Here is a 24070-nt window from a genome sequence, read left to right as displayed (position 1 = left end):
AGAAGGCTTCCCAGAGACACTGACGTGTGCAGGATCCTGGACGATCGGTAGGGTGGTCCCACCAGTTCGGGTGGAGGGGACCACTTGTGCGAAGTCCTAACCCCAGGAGGCCCATTCATTCAAGGAAGCAAGAGGGCTCTGCTTCTTCATGCAGCCCAGCAAACCCAATATAGCCAGTGACTGGGGTGCCCTCCTTCCCAATTCTGTCTCTGTCTCCTTCCAACCACCTGACCTCCTTGTGGGTCTGTCCCGCAGCAGGGAGTCACTGACTGTCCTCCATGGGAGGACCTTGCTGTTGGCAAACGGCTTTCCCTCTCAGTTCCTCGCTGGCCCGACTCTCCCTAAATCACGGGCCTGCCACAGCTCTGACAGCACCAGAACTTCAGCCCTAACAGCTGCAATGGAGACCTTATTTCCTACGTAGAAACTTGGAGGCTTGTGCTCCAAGTCGGTGATCCACAAAATCCTGCTGTCAGAGCCAGAGGGTCTGGGGAGATGCCTGAGGGGCTGCCTCAAGGGGCACGGCCAAGTCCAACGGGGCCATCTCTCTTCCACTCCCAATTCTCTTGTTCAGTGTCCTTCCATGCAAGGACTTGCAAAAGGAGGAGGGGGCCGAGAAACCACGGAGCCATCCACCCCTCTACCGCATGCAGGTCAAGTGCACACAGCATGGTAAGTATGCACAGACCCCAAAATCAGTGCGACCCAGACCGTGGCCTCAAAACACGCAAAACAAGAAGACAAACCATACATCCGCTCCATGTAAGGGGAGGCGGACACAGAAACAAGTAAGAGCATTGAGAGCAGACTGAGCCCGACGAGGCAAGCCCGGGGCTGCAGGGACTCCGAATGAGGAGTAACTAAGTCTGTCTGGGGAGGCCCTCCAGGCCCAAGAAGGAGGTATTCATTCTGAATCCTGAAGTTTCAGAGACAAGAGCCACGCAAAGGGCTTCTAGGTTTAGGGGAAAAAAAAAAAAAACAGAGTTCTTACAAAGCAGATTTTCAAATTTGAGATCAATTCATAGTGAAGGTCTTAGGAAGCTCTGCTCAGTGAATCAAACTTAGCAGCACATTTCACAAAGTGTCTTGTAGCAAAAAGTACAGAATGACAAGGTATGGGGGCAGCGATGGGTAAGTGTTTAACCTTCCAGAAGGTGAGGGAGGCCAGATTTGTGGCATTTGCCCGCTTGTGATAGAAATACCCCACAGTTGATTTCTATCAGTGATGTCAGTGGCCTCAAAACATTCCTGGAAATGTAATAATACATTACTAGTTGGCTCTCAGAAGCCACTGCAAGCGGGCTCTGGCACACCAGGATGTCAGGAGCGCTCTGAGAAACACAAGGTTCCCAGCCCCTTGCTCAGTGGCGGGGACCGGTCATGCTTGGAGCACGCCTGGGGCAAAAGTCTTGGAGTGGCCAAGACTTTCTACAGACTGAGCTCCATGACTATTGATCTCTGATTTCATGCACTTAATTTGCCAGACAGAGAATCAACCCTGGGGGCTGTTTTGAACTTCGTTTTATTAAAGGCTCCCGGATTTGTGGGGTTAGACAAAGAGATCAGGGCTTAGATTTCCCGCAGTGCGTGCAAGACCCAAGACCGGGATGAAAAGAGGCAAGTACTAAATGGGAGGAACTCTCCTAAATCCCTGCGCAGGGTCGGTCCCTTCTGGGCGGGGCGCTGCCTCTGAGGCCGCTGCTTCTCACCAAAGCCGGCACCGCGGCAGAATAAAGCAAAGCTCCACCCCCACCCCAGCCCCGCTCCCCGGGGCTCCCTCCCCTGCGAACGGATGGCTCCGCCAGGAGCCTGCACCTGGCGGGACGGAGGTCTGTGCCTACCTCCCCGCTCCTGTGGCTACCGGGGTAAGATGACTCACGGCACCAACCTTTTCCCCAATCAGAAGGACTGGATGAAAGTCTCGGAGGGCGAGCATTACCCACAGATCCCGCTACAATTACCGTTAGGTCTCCTTCTGCCTTGCGCAGAAAGGTTTCTTCTGGAACACACGCTATGCCTTGACTTTTTCCTAAGGATAAAAACGTCACCTGCCAGGAGAGGAATGTTACACATTACGAGGAAGTTCCTGTCTTTGCAGACACTAGGGAGTTAAGTAAATCCTACTTTCTGTAGCATCCCACAAACAAAGGCATCACTAATTCGGGCACTGTGCGGAAACACAGCGTGCTTTACGATCGGCCAGACCTGGTTGCCTAGATTCGCTGTGCCTCAGTGTTGTCATCTATAAAATGGGGGTGCTCGTAATAAACACTACCTGTATATGGGTCCCTGTGGTGAGGACCCAGTGAAGTCTGCCGGGTAGTGGAACCTGTATCACACTGGACCTCTAAATTGGCTAGAACTCTCTGTGACCGGCATTGTGGCATCGTGTAAAGAATATGAATTTTGGAGTCAGACCAATCACATGATGGATGCGACTTGAGCCCTCATTTTATCGTCTGTAAAATAATAATAATTCCTGCATTACAGGGACATTGTGCAGATTAAAAATCATGCAATGTGGTTAGCACAATATCTAGCTTACAATACTTGCTCAATAAATGATAATATTAATATTTTTACCATTATTTATACAGCCTGGCCTAAGTGAGAATATCAGCTATTCCCAACTTGGTTGGCCTTTCAGAAACGAATAGGCAACCCGACCAAAAACTTAAGAAACAGCAAAGCTGGGGCACCTGGGGGGCTCAGTTGGTGAAGCATCTGCCTTTGGCTCAGGTCATGATCCCGGGGCGGGGTGGGGTCCCAGGATCAAGCCCCACATTGTGCAGGGAGCCTGCTTCTCCCTCTCCCTCTGCATGCCCCTCCCCCTGTTCTCTCTCTCTCTGTGTGAAATAAATAAATAAAATCTTTAAAAAAAAACAGTGAAAGAGTCCTATATATACATATATTTTTTATCATCATTCTGGTTCACAAAACATGTCCACAACTTCATTTGCACCCCAACGCCAGTCTTGTGAGGGGAGCAGAACAACCCTTGGGTATTATTACTGCTTTGCCTCACCATCAGCAGTCTGCCTCAGAGAGGTTAAGTCACTTGTCTAGGTCACACAGCAAATGAGTTATAGAGCCAAGGCCAAAATGGCGATCTTCCAGTTTTGTATGGACTGTCCTTCCTACGGCCCTAATGCTGTACCTCCATAGTTCGTTCTTCCATTTATCCCACAAACCTTTATTTTTTACATTTTGTATGTCAGTCACTATGCTAAGTGGGTTCTGCCGATCCAAAGATGAATGAAAGAAAGTACTTGCCCTCTAACCAAGAAAACTTTCCCTCCCCCGTGGCACCCCACCCCTGCCACCCCCGCCAGGGAATTTTTAAAGAGAATATTTTTGTCAATTACATGACTCTCAATGTTTTTAAAAGCTGTGTTTGTGAATAAGATGATCAAATTAAAAATGAGACAATGACTTTCACTGGAGCCGTAACATATAAAATTAATATAACAACATTAAAAATGATATTCAAATCATTAAAGTGAATTTTTAAAAATTTTTTTAAAAATTTTTAAAAGTTGTTTTATTTTCCAAATTAGCATCACCGCTAACAAGATCGGCCAGTTTGCCGAAAGGAATCTAAATACGATGCCAGTGCGTGTTACGTACAACACACGGACTCAAAAGCAAACAAACAAATAAACAAACCTCTTAGCTTTGTTTAGGTCTGGGTCTCCTTGGACCAGTTTTCCTCCAGCTTTGCTCTGACCCCAGCCACTGTGAGAAGAAGATATGAAACTCTATGGGTTCCAGAATGTTCTGTCCTTGGAAGATCTCCATTTAGAATTTTTGGCCAAATATCCCATTATTCCCTTCTGACTAAGGCACTTTGGGGTCAGCTGAACTTGGGGTCTACGGGGATTACAGAAAAGGGACTGGGGGCAGAGTTCACACCAAGGCTACCTCTTTCAGAAATTTGGGGTAAAGCCAGACTCTGCTACAGGGATTTAAGGGGGAATTAACTCGGGGAAGCTTTTCCCTAAAAAAAGAATGCTGAAGTTAATATTGTTATTCTTTTATCACCCACAATAAAAATAGCTACCACTTAATAAGAAGCAAGTATGTGCCCTGCACTTCTCATACTTTGTTTATAATCCCTATAAATAATAATATTGCAAAGTATTATAATTCCCATTTCACAGATGATACAATCAAGGCTCAGAAGGTGAAGTAATTTCCCCAAGGTCATGTAGTAAGAGGCAGAGATGGCATTTGAAACCAAGATCTCTGTCTTCCTCTTCTTCTTCTCTCTTTGTCTCTGCTACCACATCCAACATTTTCCCCCAAAAGCAGCAAGACTAGCCCTCAAGTATGTGTGTCTAGGCAGGAAATTGTTTGTCTAAACATATTTACTGATTATCGCCTACACACCCGGCACTATATTAGGCGCGAGGAATTGCGAAGAATTCTTGGTTTGGACTTATTTCTTGACTTGAGACAAATTTGCCTCTTTGTATCTTGTTCCCTCATTAACCAGGGATCTATTTCTCTAGTCACAGGACAAAATACAAAAATCAGAAGCTTCTTTCTAAGGCTCAGGGAGAACTTAAATGAGAAATCTCGTTCAGCCAAAAATCATAAGGATATTAATAGCTCATTGGAATGTCATAGATCCCATAGAGCATAGTTCATGTCTGAGTGACAATTTTTAAAAGGATCTCAAGAAACTTGGACCTCGGTATGTGCGTTATATTTTTAGAGAATCACCAATCTTCCCCTACTTTACTTAATTAACATCACAAAGATTGCTGTTGGACTTCCTGTGGAGTATATCCTGAGAACCTTCCCCAGAATTGGCTGTTGGTTCTGGTGTGATGAGTAGGGCAGCTGACCTGTGTTGTGAAGGGTAGAAGGGGCCAATATGGGGTCGGGGAGGGGGGGCAAGGAATCGTATTTTTAAAAAGCACATTCAATATTATAATACGTTGTGACATTTAGAAAATGAAATGCATTGTCTGCATAATAAAACTTGGAAAATAATGCTTGACAACCTCTTTGCTATGGGGCACTGGCATCAAAACGCGGGCCTGAGAAGTGGGGGTACAGCGGCTCCCCTGCAGCCTTAATTCCCTAGCCAAGCCCTCATATCCTTGTTTTGTTGGCAAAACTCTAAGTCGTCATTTTAGGGACTGGATTTTAGATGTTTGTTTGGTTTTGCTTGTTTCGTTTTTCATCTTCTTCACTGAAAGGAAAAATAAACCATGGTTTTCTTCTCCCTAAATGGCATGGGAGGGAGAAATGTATGAATAAATTACGTCCTAATGGGTGTTTGGAGACTCTTACACACCCACCTGGGTTCCACTAGGCTTGGGAAGCAGGAAGCATAGGGCTTACCCACTTCATAGAGCAAGAATGTCCAGTAAGTCTAGCCTGGCTTCATGTCACTGAACAGAGATCCTAGCCATCAAGTACCCTGGGTCAGGGCGCATGTGAGGCCCTCCCCCGCCCCCCGCCACTCTTCATCCCCCTTCATCACAGAAGAAGAGTTTAATTGGTCACCTCATTGTCTTTAAAAAATTATATTCACGAGTTCCTTTAGAACAGAGTCTCAGGGGACATCGGACGCTTTAATGGTTAAAAACTAGTTCGTGAGACTAATGGCAAAAATCAATAATTTACTAGAAGGAAAGGAGGGAGGGAGTGCGAGAGGCAGCCACGTGGCTGGCCAGGTGTGTGAATCCATCTTTCTGAAGGCAATATACAATGAGCAGGGCCCACAGCAGCCGAAGGATATCGTAGATGATCAAAAGAAAGGTGTAGGTGGGGAGCATTGGAACCAGGCCTTGCATTCGGGGAGGGCAGAGTCAACATCCCACATTTTCACCAAAGTGTTAATTGTTAGAGAAGCAATTTCAACAAATCATAATATTTGTGATTCCCTTGGACAATTTCTTGTTAATGTCTTAACTTATCAGGACCACACAGGGGTCCTGGTTAAGGCCATTAAGGTCGAAGTTGGAAGTATAATAGTACCAAGCAAATACAGGTGACTCAGGATCCAAATAGGAAGCAGGAAGCAGTTCCTGATCCCAGAAGGAAAATGGATCTTGGGAGATATGATCCACTGATGCCTGCATAGTTTTAAGCTTGGTGTGCTTTCTCTCTCCCTCTCTCTCATGTTTTACATCTATTATGAATCTGCCTAAGATTTCATTTGAAGAAATAGTTCCACTGCTGAAAAAATATTTTTTTAAATACTAGACAAAAGCCATTACAATGGAACGAACTTCCTCTTAAGAACAATGTTTAAAACTGGATAGGGTATTGAAACAGAACTTTCAGTTGGAAGTATTAAAGAACAAAGACAATAGTAAGGAAGTTTCTGGGACAACATTTAGGGAAAGGCAGAGTCCAGAATGATAAGCCCAACATTCAAAGTTGCTTCATCCTTGGGGCGTTTGCCAAGAGAAACTAAAACCTATAAATCCAAACTGAGACTGTGGTGGTTTTGTGGGACATAGATACAAGTCAAAGTGTAGAGCCTCCCTTGTGCTCTGTCAAGGGAGTGCAAATTCCACTATGAAAAACAGTATGGAGGCTCCTCAAAAAATTAAAAATGGAGCTGCCGTGTGATCCAGCAATGCCTCTACTGGATATTTACCCAAAGGAAATGAAATCACCATCTCAAAAAGATACCTGCACTCCTGTGTTTGTGCCAGCATTATTCACAAGAGCCAAGATACGGAAATAATCTATAATATAATTTTGAACATAGAAAATCTAAAAGAAACTGTATTTAAATCATTAGAATTAATAACAGGATACAAAATCAATACACAAAAATCAATCATGTTATTATAGTCTACTAATAACAAAAACTAAAAAATGAAAAATTTTAAAAGATACCACTTACAACAGCATGAAAAACGTCAATCTCTAATGAATAAATCCAGCATAAGATGTGCAAGACTATTATGTGAAAAACTAGAAATCCTTATTGAGAAGCATTGAAGAAAAGATAGTCCATGTTCATGAATAGGAAAACTAATGAAAAAATGTCAGTTTCCCCATTACTCTAAAAGTCATTGTCATTACAATCAAAATCGCAACAGGTTATTTTTCTGGTGTTTGACCCACTGAATCTAAAATGTATATGTATATGGAAATGCAAAGGGGAAAGAAGAGCAAAAACACTGTTGAAGAAGAAAAGGTGAGAGAATTCATTCTACCAGACACCACATTTTATTTTAAAGCTGTAGATCTAAAACAGTGTGGTCTTGGCCCAAAGATGGAAAAATAAAACAGCAGAACTCAGAAACAGACACATACACATTCAGTGACCAGTGAGGTGATCAGTGTGGGAAAGGATGGTGTGTCCCACTGTAATGGGACAATTGGGTATTCATGGAGAAAAAAATGCCAGTGGATCCCTAACTCACACCATATGTAAAAACCAACTCCAGGAGAACTAAAGAACTAAACGTGAAAGACAAAACTGTAAAGCTCTTAGAGGAAAACAGCAGAAATCTTCAAGCAGGGAATGATTTCTTGAACAAGATGCAAAAAGTAATATCCATATTGGAAATGATTGATAAATTTGCATTAAAATTAAGAATTTTGGTTTAGCATATGACATCATCTTGCAAGTGAAAAGACCAAGCTACAGAGTGAGAGAAATTATTTGAAAGACATGCAACTCTAGAATGGGTAAGGAATATCTACAGAAAACCAATGGGCAAAAGACATTCATAAATAGACACTTCACAGAGTGAATCCAAGTGGTCAAAAAACACGTGGAAAAGGATTCAACACCATCGCTAATCAGAGAAACGAAAACCCAGACCACAGTAAACTACCACTACACACACATCCATCAGACTGGCAAAAGATTAAAAGTTCTGCCAAAGACAAACGTTGGCCAGAGTGTGATGAGTGTGAAAAGTCTGACCTTACATACACGTCCCCATGACCCAGCAATCCTAAACAAGGTATGCACCCTAGATTAGAGAGATGTATGCACATACATGTCCACCAGGTTGGGTGTAAAGCATGTCTATACAGTGTGGTGGTAATAACCCAAAAGGGGCGATCCATGAGCGGGTCATGCATGCATCAAAGGTGACATATTACTTCATGGGAAAACTGAAGAGAAATGAAAAGGAGCAAAATGACAGCTGCACCCAATATGAATCTGACAAATACATTGACACGAAATGACAAATGTGATATGATCCTATCTATATAAAGAAAATGCTAGAGATGCCACCTGATAGTCACATTACACAGAAGATCAGGCAAAATTGAGGGTGGTGCTTCCCTCCAGGAGCGAGGGATGGGCTGTGACTCTCAAGGAAACCCAGGACACTTCCGGAATGCTGGCAATGTTCTATTTTTTTTTTAAGATTTTATTTATTTATTTGACAGAGAGAGAGACAGCCAGCAAGAGAGGGAACACAAGCAGGGGGAGTGGGAGAGGAAGAAGCAGGCTCCCAGCGGAGCCGGGAGCCCGATGCGGGGCTCGATCCCAGGACCCTGGGATCATGCCCTGAGCTGAAGGAAGACGCTTAACAACTGAGCCACCCAGGTGCCCCCCAATATTCTATTTCTTGGCCGGGTGGTGAAACCTGGGTATTATTTGCTTTATAATTATTTGCATTATGGTACATCTGTTTTATATACTTTTCTGTATGTGTGTTGGATTCCATCATTTTTGAAAGGTTGAAGAAAGGAGAGAAAAGAAAATTGCCAGAACAAATAATTGAAAGATCTCTTCCCATTGTTGAATGCTTGTTTTTTGTGGTGGTGGTGGTGTTGTTTTGTTTTTCATCTGGACTCCAAACCAGAAAGCCGTCACTAGGTGAAGAGGACAATGTCTGGGGGCGCCTGGGGGCCTCAATCAGTTAAGTGTCCAAACTCTTGGTTTCATCTCAGGCCGTGATCTCGGGGTCTTGAGATCGAGCTCCTTGTTGGGCTCTGAACTCAGCGAGGAGTCTGCTTGGGATTCTCTCTCCCTCTGCCCCTCCCCCTGCTTGCTCTCTCTCTCTTTAAAATAAATAAATCTTAAAAAAAAAAAAATAAGGAGAATTAGAAGAAGAAGAGAATGTCTGGGAGAAGGAGGGGCTTTATGCTGTCTGTCAGACAAACTGCCTTTTCAGAGTCAACAGGTAGACACCCGCCTAAGTATTTCCACCAAAAAGATGCCACGCCAAGTTTCAGATCCCCAAGAGAGGCTGAAAATTCCTGAGAACTGGCCTCCTCCCAGAGTGCTCCCATGCCTCTTCAGGGAGAGAGGAATAGGTAATTCCACCTTTAGGGAAAGGTAGGCATAGGTTCCTTCTGGGAGACAGAGCCCAGAGGCCAGGCCCGGCCCAAACTTGACCCCAATGAACAGCCTGTTTTTGAGAAAGAAAACAAAATAGCCTCTTTTCAGTAACAGAGACTCTTTGACCAAAGCTCTGCCGACAGGTCCTTCGGGCACAAACCAGCTGGTCAAAGCTGGACGCCCCAAATCTTCAGCTCCTTGGGACAGGGAGGTGCCATGTTAGCAGGGTGCAAGTGAGGAATACCTCGAAAGCCTAGGTCCCCAACTCAGCCCTCCCATCCCTGTGGAAGTAGAACAGTCTACTGAGAGCCCTGGAAAGGCACATGTCCCACCATGGAAGACATTTGAGAGGGCAGCCATACACGAGTCACCCACATCCAATCAGAATATTCACTTTGACAGAATTTTGGGTGAAGTGCAGGGGTACCGTTAGAGGAGAAATTAAGTCAAAAAAATCTTGGCCAAAGAGGCAACATACCCTTGGTGATCCAGGAATATTTGAGGATGGTGGGCGGGTCAGTGGTTTGGCTGGAAAGTTGCAAACTTCTTTTTCCAGTTTTACTGAGCTATAAATGACCTAGAACATTGTATTCGTTTCAGGTACAACATGATAACTTGATCTATGCAGACATTGCCAGACGATTTCCACAATATGTGTCGTTAACAGCCATCCCCTGACCTAGTTGCAATTTTTGTTCTTGGGATGAAAACTTTTCAGATCTATTCTCTTAGCAACTTTCAAATACACAAGACAGGATTGTTCGCTTTGGTGGCCTTGCTGTACCTTACGTTCCTCAGAACTTCTTTATGTTCTAACTAGAAGTTTGTACCTCTTGAGCCCCTTTCCCCATTTCGCTCACCCCGCACCCCCTGCCTCCAGCAACCACACAGCCACTCTGTGGCTCTGAGTCCAGTGTGTGGATTCCACATAGAAGTAAGATCGTGTGGTATTCAACTTTCTCTGACTTATTCCCCGTAGCATAATGCCCTAGAGGTCCACCCGTACCATTGCAAATGGCAGGATTTCCTTTTTTTTTTTTTATAGCTGAATAATGTTCCATTGCTTACTCATGTTTATCAACTTTAAAAACCTTAAATCTAATACCTTCAAATTCTCTGGCAGATGCTACCCGAACTCCTCTGGGCGGACTTCTCGCTGAGTATGTCTATGCAACACCCAGATCTATCCAGGAACAGCCCTTGGGAGGAATGGCTGCTGTTCCTGTTGTTTTACTGAACTTACAGTGAATTTGAGGTGTCTTCTTAATGTGGAAGTACATCTTTTCCAATTGTCAGGTTGTAAAGCCTGCGCTTTAAAATCTCACAGAATCGAAAGTACCCTTTAAAAAATCCTCCTTCAGCCATCTATGACAGCATCCATTGTGTTGTACATATACAGAAAATATTAGGCATATTGAAGTTAAAGGCCACTGAGCTAGACTGAAGAAAAAGTAAAAAAAAAAAATGAAGGCTCAGTGAAGATGTCTGGACACTCAAATAATTCTGGCTTTACGGTATTTTCCCAACTCCTAACGGTGAATGGGAGATGTTCTCCAGTGTTCCAGCTGCTTTGTGTGGTTTATTCCATTCTGTTTTAACATTACCTTCTCTAACCTTCTTTACCCTTATGATGTCTAACCTTAATTATTTGTCACTGCAAACTAATCTTACAAGGAGGCTAGATTTGTCAGTCAGCATGTAAATGACTTCTGTACACCCGTGCTAAACGCCTTCTTGGAGTACATGGTAAATAAGGTCACTGTTCCCATATCACGTCCACTGAATGATGGTGAGCTCCGTGCTGTCAAAACCAGCTTCTGGAAAGACATGCTATGCCCTGAAAAGAAGATCAGAAAGGCACCATCTAAATGTTGCATTTCCCTGACTCATAGAATTATATCAATTTAGGGACTGAGGGGCTTTGAAATCACCAGGCGTAAGTCCCAGCCAACCAGTTGGGGGGGGGGAGCATGTGTGACAAAGAGAGAGAGAAGCTCACAAGTAGGCCTGTGATAGTCTCAGCTCTGCTCCCCAGAAAACTGCTCTACCACCCTGTGGTCCAAACTCTCCTACTCGTGAATGAAGGCTTCAGCTATATTCTTTAATATTGTCACATCTAACCTGGGCCTGAGTAGCGTTGGCCAAGTCACTCAATTTTTCTGTGCCTTGATTTCCCTATGTGTAAACTGAGGATAATAATAGATTCTACCCCAAAGGATGTTGTAAAGATTAAATGGTGTCAAAGATTAAATGAGTAATTATATATATATCTTTCTATCTATCTATGCTTAGAACAGTTCCTGGTACTTGGTAAGCACTCAGCAAAGTTAGCTGCCATAATAATAATTTTCATCATTGTTATTATTAGGATATGACTCATTTCCCCTATGACATAAGATCCAAAAGTTCAGCCCAAGGAAGTATATCAGAAGTTATACAAAGGTTACCATTTTTTTTTTGAGAGAGAGAGAGAGAAAGAAATCATGCTTGCACATGCACATAGGCAGGAACCTGGAGGAAGAGCAAAGGGAGAGGGAGATGGGGGAGGGGCAGAAGGGAGGGAAAGAGAGAGTCTCGGGCAGTATTCACGCTCAGTGCAGAGTCCGACTCGGGGCTCGATGTGGGGCTCAATCCCACAACCCTGAGATCATCACCTGAGCTGAAACCAAGAGTCGGGCGCTTAACCGACTGAGCCACCCAGGTGCCCCCAAAGGTTACCATTAATTCAACATTTCATGAGCTTCTAATGACCATGGATACCTAAGCTGAGCCAGATGCCCCCCCCACATGCACACGCACACACACACGCACACACCCAGAACGGAGCATTTTCTACAACTGCAGGTGCCCATCTTGCCCACAACCAAACCCATTAATCCGCCACTTCTCCAAGGCAGGCAGACCACCCAGTGACCACACTTGAGCACCTTTCCCGGCCGTAGTTCACCATATTTTGATGACATAAACAGGCTCTGGGGAGCAACCCAATCAAGGACCATTTCAACTTTGCAGATGGGCCAAGAGTTTGTCGTGTCATCTTTTAGATCTCTTTACAGGGAAGGCGGACAGGGGTACAGCTGCAGCCTGATCCATAGGAGAGCTCTCGAAATACCCTCAGCAGGGCGGCCGACTCCACGAACACCAACATCCCTCGTAATCCTAGAAGGTTAGTGTCCCAGTGGCTAATAATACATTTAACATTCTGGAAGTCAAACTGAACATTTTTAACAGATCTAGGGGGAGTGTTCCCTCAAAAGCCTGTAGGGCATGTCAAGGCTGGGGCTCTGTGTTCCTTGGGCCACCTTCGTGGCCCTGATTTGAGTGCATTCCTCTGATGAATGCTCTTCTTAACCCTGGCTGGCCCTCCCTCTCCTGCGGTGGTCTGATGTTTGTTTTCAGTTGCTCTGATGACACCACCCTCCTGCTCTCCAAGGAAGCCTGACCAGATCTGTGCTGCCTCCTCCCTCAGAAATGACGTCACAGTTTGGTTTTTTAGAATCCCCAGGTTTTTTTTCAAATTGCAATTACCAACTACCCTGGACCTTCTCTGTTTTAATTCCAACCCCCACTTAAAGAAAATGGGAAAAAGAAAAAGAAAAGGATGATATTTAATCCTTCCAATTAACATTTTGCAAGAGCAATCACTTCATGTCTCCAGTCTGTGTGGGGCGAGGGGAATAGTCAAGGGCCACATTACATCATGCAGTGGCTAAAAAGCACCACTTTGAGCCCTGTCACTGGGGACAGTCCCTGCAAAACCAGAATGTCTAGCCACTTTGACCTACAGCAAAAGTATCAAATAACTAGGACAAGTGCTAGTGCGAACAACCGATCGAGTCTTTAAGCCCCAGCGCAGCCCCTGGGTAAGCTGGGCCACAGTCAATTAAACCTCCCAATTAAAGAAGCAGACTGGGAAAAGAGAGACATGGTTGGTTTTTCCCTTTTCCTTTCTAGTTTTCCTTATTTATTTATTTATTTTTTCCACAGGAGGACCTGAACGCATGGGTGATGAGAGGGACAGCACTCTGGCCAATTTGTGGAATTCCGGACTTACAAAATCAGCAGAATCTTTTCTCCCTGAGTAAGGTGAAATCCCTGCTTTGCCTCCTGAGCCCCTGCTGCGGGGGACCAGGCTCAGGGCAGCCCGGTGGGGAGGCCCTGTTTTCTGCCAGTGCGTTCATCATGGTCGGTGCAAGGTAAATGATAGCATTTTAATGGGCAGAAGAAAAATCCCTGGTCAGCAACCAGGCAGCCTTCTAACCTCCCATCAGAACAATGGTCCTAAATAAAGAGCAGTCAACGACTCAGGGCTCACCCAGCTGGTCTGGGTAGATGAGATTATCAAGTAGATCAAGACTGATTAAGAAAAATAATAGAATAGCTATTGTTTCTGCTGCTGTCACTCTTGGCAACCGTCTCAGCTTCTGTGGGTATCCCCATTTTTTCAAATAAAGAAACTGAGGCTTAGCGGTATTAGAACATTAGTCCAAGTTCGCAAAACTAGAAAGCTGCTGTGTGTAACTGAGAGCACACCCCCTGTGTCCCTCCCCTGCAGCTCTCCGCCCGGGCTTGAGTTCTTCATCTACTTTCAGAATGACCGTACCAAGGCGTCCTGGCTTAGAAGGCACTAAAGTCAAGATCTAATAACATCCTACATGTATCTGACAAATCCATTCCAAAAGTTAACACCCATTTGGCCCCCACCACACCTTTTAGAGGAGGTAAGGCAGAATCATTTATTTACCTTTAAAGTCCCTTAGAAATGAGATTCAGTGACTAAACATTCCCAAATGATTAAACTTCCAAAGTTTCTTTCAAAAGCATAATTGTCAGGATCGAGTAAGTGGACAACTTTCCCCATTAGTGGGAGGCAAACAGACATGCCGATTGTTGGGAGAAGCGTGTGAGCATAGGCCGGGAGAGGGCAAGTGCATTAGGAAACTGCGGGGAGAGAGCCCGCACCACCCCAAGTAGCTCCGAGAGCCAGGCCCGGGGAATGTTTCTGGGTGTTTTCTCTGCCTCTGCTTTGTCTCACCAGGCTTTTGAACGTCAGGCCCAAATACAATAAGCACTTCAGGAAGATAGAGCCATTTGGGAAGCTGACATTTCCCCTACACTCCCACTCTCCTACATTTTATTCCTATTTCTCAATAATGGCATGAAAATGCAGGTTCTGGGAGCACTCAGAGCAGTGATCAGATCCCTGCTGCTCTCCTGACTACGTTAGCAAGTTACTTCAGCAGTCTGAGCCTCAACATTTCCATCTGATAAATGGGGATATTGGTTGAGAAAACCAAATAAAATAGTGCCTATCGAGTGCTTGGTACAGTTCATGCTATCCAGCTCTGAAGGACATAAGCCTCATCTCCATCAGTGATTCACTCCAATATTTGACATAAGTATGTGAATAAGGCATTACTGATAGCATAGAATGTTCTGAGACTCTCCAAAATCCTCTATAAAATTCTGCACAGTGGGTCACATGCTTTCAGGTCCTAAAATGGGTTTTCAGGTAGGAAACAACAGGCTGGGGACAATCTTGCACTTCTCTGGGTCAAAAATTTCTCATGTCGGGGTTCCCTAGAGATTCATTCTTTGTATAACCTTGTTTAACATTTTAGTAGATGACCTAAAAAGAAAATAACACAAAGATTTTCCAGGCAGTGCAAACACCTATCAGGACAATAGAGCTAAACGTCAGGCAGACCCTTGAAGACATGCAGGCAACCTGGTTAAAAGCTTTATTTTCAGATCAAGTGAACCTGAGTTTGAATCCTGACACTTTGTAGATGCAAGAATGGGGCTGATCACGTGACCAGTCTGTGCTTCCATTTCCTCCTTTGTAATATGGGAATGCTAGGAGTGCCTGCTGCATGGGTTGTAGGGAGAAAGCATGTGAAGCCTCAGCACCGTCCCAGAACACAGTAAGTGACCAGTAAATGTTAGCCAAGGATGGCATCGGTGATAGTGGTGATGGGGGGGCATAACGATGATGGTGAGGTTGCTGCCACTGGTGGTTATAATAATGGTGTTAGTGGTGGTTGCAATGACGAGGTTGGCCATGATGATGGTGGTAGCAGAACCATACCTAGATGGGGGTCATCATGTAAGATGTAAATTATAGGAAGAAACGCACAAGCTCTAGGGGCGCTCAGGTGGCTCAGTCGGTTAATCATCTAACTCTTGATCTCAGCTCAGGTTTTGATCTCAGGGTCATCAGTTCAAGCCCCATGTTGGGCTCCATGATGAGCGTGGAGCCTGCTGAAGGAAGGGAAGGGAAGGGAAGGGAAGGGAAGGGAAGGGAAGGGAAGGGAAGGGGAAAGAGAGAAAGAAAGACATAACCTCTAGCCATAGAGTAACGGAGTCTCAACCATTAGCTCTGATTCATGAAACAATATTGGTCTTGAGATAAGTGGGAAAAGCAGTTGGACATAAGATGACCTTTCAGAACCAGATACAGCCCAGAGTGCAACATTGTCCCCTAGAGTGTGCCTTCTCTCTCTAAGGGTTGCAAATGTAAATGCCTCCAGGGCATTTACAGGCAGGAAATGTGAGTGAATGAAGTGGACAAGGTGACACAGTAGAGTGTGATGGGGACAGGGACAAACAGGAGAGGGTCAACTTCTCTTCCACAGAGTAGCTGCTACCCAGCTCCAGCCAACCAACACACTGAGCCAGTGCAATATCAGTTGCTAAATTTCCCAACTTCCCAGAAAAGATGGGAATTCAAAACTTTATGTGAAACCTATAAAGACAAAGAGAACTCACCTGCAAGTAAAAACATTTTGTCTAAATGAAGGAGCTTTTCCACCCCTGTGCTCTTGATCCCCAGAGCTTCTGGAATAACCTCATAACCTCTTTGAACACCTGAATTCCTGATTTTACTTCCTATTTTCTCTGTTTTCACCAGGATTCCAATATCTATTTTTCCTACCTCTGTTTACCTCCTGCCCATTCTACAATGTCTTCTTTCCTTGAGGCCTTTGCTTGACCCTATTGATCCTGATTATGCAAATGATTCCGCCCAGTGAAGAGTACTCAAACTCCTTCCCCAGACTCCCGTGAATATTATCAATTATTTTCTGATGATGTCAGAAACATCGCCCTTTCAACAAAAAGGCTTTCCCAAGTCATTCCTCCACTTGCATAGAGTCCACTGCCCTCTCTAAGCAAGACAGCTCTCAGATCTACAGAGCTAGCCCACGTTTATCACCAGGACTCCATATTCATAGATCCACTTAATTATTGGGCACCTCCACGTGGACACCATACAGATACTTGGACCCCTCGTAACTCATCATCTTCCCACCAAAGCTGGCTCCTTCTCCTGTAGCCACTAGCTCCCAGCCTCTACCTCCCCACCAGCCACCATGCCAGCGGACGGCAGAGTCATCCCACACTACGTCCTGCCCTCTCACACCCTGTAACTCACCACTCAGCCCTTCAGGTTTGATCTCAGCGACACTGACCACATCCTCCACTCTCCGCATCCACGAATTCCATTGTCTTCTCAAGAAGCGTGCTTGGTCTCCAGAGGGATTCTGCTGACTCTGATAATGCACCCCTCTGTCTGCTATTCCGAGCCAGACTGACCCTCTAAAACACAAATCTGAGAGAGTCGCTCCTTGTGAAGGGTCTTCAGTCATTCCAGCCGATATGCAGGACAAAGTGCAAGGTCCTTAGCATGTATAGACGGCGCCCTAGGATATGACCCTCGGTGAAACTCTCCAGGTTTGTTTGGTTTATTTCCCCAAGCCTTCATTTCGGAATGTATAGAGTTCTCGAAACACCTGTTGTTGTAAGGTTACTTTATATGTAAAAGCGCTCCTTTAAAACTTATAAAACTCTATGAAGCTGTGGCTATTATTATTCTCATCCTACTTATAAGCAACCTGGGGCCCAGGTCCGCTAATTGGCCTAGGTCACACAGCTGGAACAGCACAGTCAGGATTTGAACCGGGCTAGAGAACCTGTGGTCACCCTCAATACTACACATCTTCCGTGGGCGTCTCTGCCAGCAGGGTTGTCTTCCTTGACAAACACCTTCTCACATTTCCAACCCAACTCAAGAAACCCTTTTTCCATGAAGCCTCTTCTGGCTTCCAACACAGAGCAGACCACTCCAGATCTGACTTCTGTTTCTCATAAAGACCTTGTGTCTCTTCTCTTTCTCATCCTGGCGCCTGTAATTCCTTAGAGCCTGTAATTCCTTTGTATGGCCCTCTCCCCACCAGATTGTAAGTCCTCGAGAGTGGGGACAGGGGTTCCTCTTCTTTGTATCCCTGATGCCTAGCACAGTGTCAAGTACGAAATTGAAGGTAGTTAATAAATGTTTGCAGTGTATTTGGTAGAACAGACGAATGAATGAGATCTTAGTAAAACAATGGCCATTACAAGAAGAACAATAATGTAGGAGACCCCTGTGTCTGCACTTTAAGAAAAATCTAAAACTGGAAAGGGTCCAATATACTACACTTGGAGGGTGAGGGCTAAGAATTCAACTTTTCTGCTCAGGGAGCACAGAAGGAAAGGGAGCAGGTACACATCCACAAAAGAACAGAACATTAGCATTCAGAACTACAACCTTGAGGCTTGAAAGTATCACTAGGACTGTCAGGTCAGGCACTGCTTTCAGAGGGAATGAACACGCGAATCCAAGCGCTACGCCAAGCTGAGAAATCCAAATAGGCTTTGTAATGGTGAAAAATAATTCACTGATGATTGACCCAAATCCCATTTATGTTTTCATTTCACTCAACAAATAATGAAGGAGGACCTATTCATAGGCTCGAGGCCAAGATACAAGCGCGGAGCACAGAGCTCCTTCCCTGACGAAGTTTCTAGTCTGCTGGGAAGACAGATGTATGCGATCATTTATTCAGCGCTTCCCGAGCCACCGAGGATAAGGAAGAGCTTTTATATTATTTTGTTTCCAATATGTCACAGACTGGCCTTTTTGGAAAGCACAATAAAAATAAACTATTGGCAAAACGGAATTTTTAAAACATATACAAAATACAATCCCCAATTTGTTATAATGATAAGGGTCAACAGATTTGAAAGGACTGTCCAATTGCTGGGACTGTTTCTAAACACTTACCATCAATTTCTGTCCTTATCTCAGGATAGATTAGTCGAAGTTCATAGGCCAGTGGGGTCCACAGGCGACATCTGGAGCAGGGCTGATGTGTAATACAATGTTAGTTGAATTAATGGAGACGCTCATGGGAGACAAGGACGAGAAGTTTTTAAGGGAAGAAATTATTTTGGACCCAAGCCTACTTGCTTGCTATCTTTTCCCCAAACCTTACCAGCCCCTCTGATGAAAGGACTAATTTTCTCTCCTCTCCAGGACCAATTATTCTAAAAGAAAGAAAAAGAAGAAACAAAGAAAGAAAGAAAGAAAGAAAGAAAGAAAGAAAGAAAGAAAAGGAAGGAAGGAAGAAAGAAAGAAAGAAAGAAAGAAAGAAAGAAAGAAAGAAAGAAAGAAAGAAAAACGTCGTAGCCCACATTTGCTGCCTTATCAGCACGCCAGAAGTATCTCATAGCCCAGAACAGAAAAGAACTGCTACACTTTTTCATATTTCTCCTGTATTATGTATGTCCTGCAATGTGAGATCGTGCTTGGTCTCTCCTTCCTCGTTAGGTTTTAAGCTTGTCAATGGTAAGAACTTCATCGTATGGACATTCATGTCCCTACAGGACCTGCTAAAAGCTTTAACCATAGTTAAGTACTCAGTACCTGCGTGTTGAATAAATGAAAAAAAATGAATTATGAATAAACAAGTAAATTAGTTAGTACTTAGTGCTGCCAGAAAACATTGCTGAGATGTGGTATTGTTTAAATTTATGTACTACCAAAGGCTAACGCTTCCCTTTGGACTTAAGCTGCTGGAAACACTTAATTTTTCTATACTAGGTCCACATGGGAATTCCACCAACATCAAATGAAAATTGGATTAAACAGCCCGGAATCAGCATATGGGACGGCTGCAAAGTCCCCCAGGCAGGTGGTTAGGTCTGGAGACCAGAAGACACGAAGCTACAGAGCTGGATGTTCTCGAAGAGAGCCTATGTCCTGCAGCCAGAGGAAATCGGGGTACACTTGGCCTCCCACAACGAAACGACTCAAGCGCACAGACCCAAAGGTATTCTGGATCGAGCCCCCAGTTTTGAGCCTGTCCCTCTTTCCCTCGCAGTTTGTACTCCTCTTTTAATTATTGCATTCACTCCCCATCCTAAGGGGAAAAAACACAAAACCAGAGAATTCGGTGGTATTGCAAAAATATTTCTAACCTAAGGAGGCAAAAGGAAGCTCTTGCCACCCTTGAAGCTGGGTTCGTGGAGCAGCTAGGACTCCCGGGATTCTGCAAGCAACCAGTTCTGATCTGGTGAGTGAATGGAGGCTCCTGGGAGGAGGCCAAGCTGGGATCCCTTCCAAACCGTGTCCGCACCACCTGTAACTCGGCAACACATGTGCCTGCCAGAAGATCGTCCCAAGCCTGGGGGGATGGGGAGATTTGCCATTCCAGAAAGAACCACCAGCCAGCTTTGGCAGAGAAGGGCATCCTTGTGTGTTGGGAAGGAGTCAGGGCTTCCAGCTGAGGGCACCTCGCCAACCCTGGTATGCAGATGCAGGATCCGTGCCCATGGAGCCTGCCCCAACTTGCCCGCGAGAGAGAAGCCAGGGAAAGATGGGAAAGGTGTTTGCTCCCCACCTCCTTCCAGTTCCATCCAGCTCCTTTGAAGCCCTGGGCCAGAAGACATGGCCAGTCTGATGCAGCATTTTCTTCACCGAGCCTCTGGGATTCGGGTGTTCTCTCTCTGTCAGGCAGACCAACATAAATCAGAAAGCACAGGCTTTGGAAGCAGATAAAACTTGATTCAGATTCTGTCTGGGCCATGCACTGGGTTTCTAATCACCCTCCCAAAAAGTGATTCAACTTCTCTGAAGCTTGGAGTTCTTATTTCTGAAATAGCAGTAACTCAGGGCAGGGTTTCTCAGTCTCTGCACTGGTGACATTGTGCACTGAATAGTTTTTGTGGGCAGAAATGTTTTGCAGCATCCCTGGCCAACCTACTAGAGGCCAATAGTGTCCCCCTCTCAGTTGTGACAACCAAAAATGATCCCAGACACTAGCTGATGCCCCTTGGGGGGCTAACTCGCCCCCAGTTGAAGACCACGGACGTAACCTAATCCTTAGGATTGTCGTGTTATACTTATTACTGCAAATAGAGAGTCTGGTGCCTATGGATGAATAAAAATCTCTCGATTCTGAATTCCTGTGGCAGATGCCACCACTGTCCCACCCGCATCCCTCAGCATCCACCCCGACACACTTACGGCGGCTTCCCACAAATACCCGGGACTCTGGGCACAGGAAAATGGTGAGCTACAAACAGGGCAAATTGGAAGTTGATGCCCTCGGAAGCAGCCCTTAACCACTGACGGATAGAGGAGGAGCTGGTGGATAAACATCCCAGCATCTTCACCCCTTCGTTGAGATGGTTAAGGGGTGGGTCGCCCAGAAGCCCGCAGTGAGATCGGACCCCATCGCCCACGGTGCTACCACCTCACACGTGCCCACCTTCACCCGCTTGTGCCCTCTTGGGCGTTTCCAGGAATCACTTCCCAAACTCTTGGCACATGTGTTTCTGGCTTTTAGTGACTTAATCTATAAAAACTGTGACTTTTATTTCTATAAATGCCCTAGCCAGCTGATTCATCAGTTTTCTGGTTTGTGTTTACCCAGGTCCCAGTGTTCTGATTTTTTTTTAAGTACTTCAGATAAACTACTGTCCTGCCCTGGGGACTACTAGAGACAATCAGGGACACATCCCAGGCAGGCTCGATGCGGGTCGGAGAACCAGAGTCCCAGATTCTCATTTCTCATTCGGCCCCAAGCCCAGCCTCTCCCCCAGCACCGCTGCTCCTTCGAAGATGCCCATCAGACCACGTCTGCCATGAATCCAGCCGCCTTGTTTGTTGCTGTGACGTCAACACCTAAAACCACACTGGAACATGGTGGGTTCCCAGGAGCTTTGTTGAGTTACTGAGTGGGTGCTGTGCTCACGCTTAAACCTTCTAGATGCTTCCCCATGTTATCAGCAGAGGATAAAGATCAAAGTCTTCCAAACTGTCCACGAGGCAGAGACTTCATCACTGGGTCTCTGCTTCCCTCTCCAACTTCATCTCTCGCCGCTTACCCAGCCCATCTTACGTCAAAATACACACGTACCACCTGTACTTGAACTGCCTCATGTTATGCACAGTATGTTCTTTTCATGGTGCTTCTGCAGGCATTACCCCTAAGCTCGGATCCCCTGTTCCAGCTCTTTCCCTCGATGACACTTACAGGTTCCCCAGGGCTGCTCAGCTCTGACTTCCTCCTGGGGGTCTGCCTCGATCCCTTCTCTGCTCCCATTCCGCTATCGTACTTTGGGGTTTGCTCATGAATCTCCCCCACTGGAGAGAGAGTGCCTTGAGGTAAGGGGCCATATCTTTGGTGTGGAGGTGTCCCCAGCACCTGACACATTTTCATGCTCAGAAAAGAAATGCTTGTGTGTTAATGAAAGTAATATTGTAGTCATAATTTGAAGATGCTTTAGTATGTGTATCAGTCAGTGTTTTCCAGAGAAACAAAATCAACAGGATATAGAGAGATATATAGAAAGAGATTGATTATGAGAGCTGGCTCATAGGATTATGGAGTCTAAGAAGCCCCACCATCTGCCTTCTGCAATCTAGAGGCCCAGGAATGTCAACGGTCTAGCTCTAGTCCAAACTTGAAGACCTACGAACCAGGAGAACCAATGGTGTAAGTCCCAGACTAAGTCAGAGGCCTGACAACCAGGAGCACTGATGTCCCAGGGTGGGAGAGGATGGCTGTCCCATCTCAAGCAGAGAGCAACCTCTCCCTTCCTCTACCTTTTTGCTCTATTCAGATCCTCAAAGAACGAGATGATGCCCAGTCTCATTGGTGGGGGCAATCTCCTTTATTTATTCAGTCTACTGATTCAAATAGGAACCTTTTCCAAAAACACCCTCACAGATATACCCAGAAATAATGCTTGCCAGCTAATCTGAGCATCCCTTAGCCCAGTCAAGTTGACACATCACAGTATGCAATCCCCATTCCCCTGAATCAGCAACTGTATTCTGCATGGAGAGAATATTTGGTAAATCCCAGGGATTCCCCTCACTGCTAACCACCTTCAGAAACACAAACCACAGGTACATGAACCACGTTACCAAAGCCTCCTACTGGCATGGTTTAGCTGGAGTACAGATGGGAAGAACCTACAGCCTGGCCAAGGACTAATGTGACCCGCCACCCCAGCCCATGGAGAAGGCTCAGTCTGTGAATACAGACTCCTCCCACATTGCACACCCAGGTGGGTGGCTGTCATGAGAATTTTTGGAAGTTGTGCTCTTCATTGAACTGACCTCTTTCAACCTAGAATAATATCTTCAAGATGGAATGTTTACAAATTCAACACCGTGCCTTAAATCTTAGAGCTTGTGGTTAGTACCAGTGAGCCGGTTTTATGGAAACAACGGGTAGGAAAAACAAGCAAAGGTGTACTGGTTCTTCTTTGAAGGTCCAATGATTTTTTTTTTAAGTAGGCTCCACACCCGGCCTGGAGCCCAACGCAGGGCTTGAACCCAGGACCCTGAGATCAAGACCTGAGCTGAGGCTAAGAGTTGGACGCTCAATCGACTGAGCCACACAGGCACCTCTGAAGGTCCAAATCCTCTTCAGAGGGAAGGATCTAGCTGGGACAAAATGACCCCTCCTCACTCCCCCCTCCCTCTTCCCCCATCACCCTCCTGAAAGAAAGCTGGTTGAAGAGCTCCAGACATTTCCTAATACTTGAATAAAATCTAATCATATGGGGAAGGATATCATAATGTCAACGAAGAACAGAATGAAAGGAGAGTTTTCGTTGTATCGATCTAATCATACAACCAGCAAGCACTAAGCAACTACTTTTGTGACCAGCTCATGTATCAGAAAGGGCTTGTTTGCTCCTGCAAAATGACAATGTTTATAACATGTGTACGTCCATCAAGACAGAGTGCAAGAGTTAAATGCTAAACATGATGTCTGAAAGGTAATGTTCACATAAAAATAAATCTGAATCTTGTCAGCTGGAGACACTGATTGAAGTGAGTCTCTCTTGCTGAGCTAAGAATAGACACAAATTTATTTTCAACAAAATAGTGAACCTGGATCTTCTACTGGGACCACCTGAAACATTTCCTCGGTTCCAGCTACCTAATATTTGCTGCCATTTATGTCACAAAAAGAGTCATCCACCACTACATAATCATCCCCAGGTCCCCAAGCCCATGAGTCACTGGCCTGTCTGTATCTCCATATGGAAACCTGAAAGAAATTTGAATGTTTCCTTACTCTTCCTCGGCTTCTGGAGAGTTTCTGCTTGACGAAACATGATGACATAGGCCCTCACAACCACACTGCACAGGTGTGATCTAAACAGCAGAGGAGAGTCCCCTCAATGCCACAGACAGTTGTTTGGGATGAGATTCGAGGAGTCCATCCACTGAGGGCCATGAAGTCTCCATATGGAAACAGAGGCCGAGGCTGGAACTTCTTCAGAAAGAAATCACGGAATCACAAATTGCCCAAACCGGAAGAAATTCCAAGGTACCACGAAACCAGCTAACTCACTCAGTGACTGAGGATGCTTCCCTCAAAGCCGGGGAAGATGTATGAAATGCTCAAGTCCCAATCACGGGGAAGATGAGCCATTCCAGGACTCGCC

At 45.3% G+C, this 24070-nt stretch overlaps 1 protein-coding gene across 1 annotated transcript in view; it reads right to left on the bottom strand.

The window, feature by feature from the left end:
• Nucleotides 1-24070, bottom strand: part of LOC109488881 — a 173726-nt gene that overhangs the window by 93227 nt on the left and 56429 nt on the right. The window contains exons 4-5 of the mRNA XM_034662386.1: nt 19999-20104; nt 18381-18462 (exon numbers count right to left, since the gene is read on the bottom strand). Of these exons, the coding sequence (XP_034518277.1) occupies nt 18381-18462; nt 19999-20104 (188 nt within the window). The remainder of the gene's footprint in view (nt 1-18380; nt 18463-19998; nt 20105-24070) is intronic.

This window comes from Ailuropoda melanoleuca, chromosome 6, assembly GCF_002007445.2.
Source record: "Ailuropoda melanoleuca isolate Jingjing chromosome 6, ASM200744v2, whole genome shotgun sequence".
Classification (NCBI taxonomy): Eukaryota; Metazoa; Chordata; class Mammalia; order Carnivora; family Ursidae; genus Ailuropoda; species Ailuropoda melanoleuca.
The sequence above is the reverse complement of the archived record's forward strand: the minus strand, read 5'-3'. Positions and strand labels throughout refer to the sequence as shown.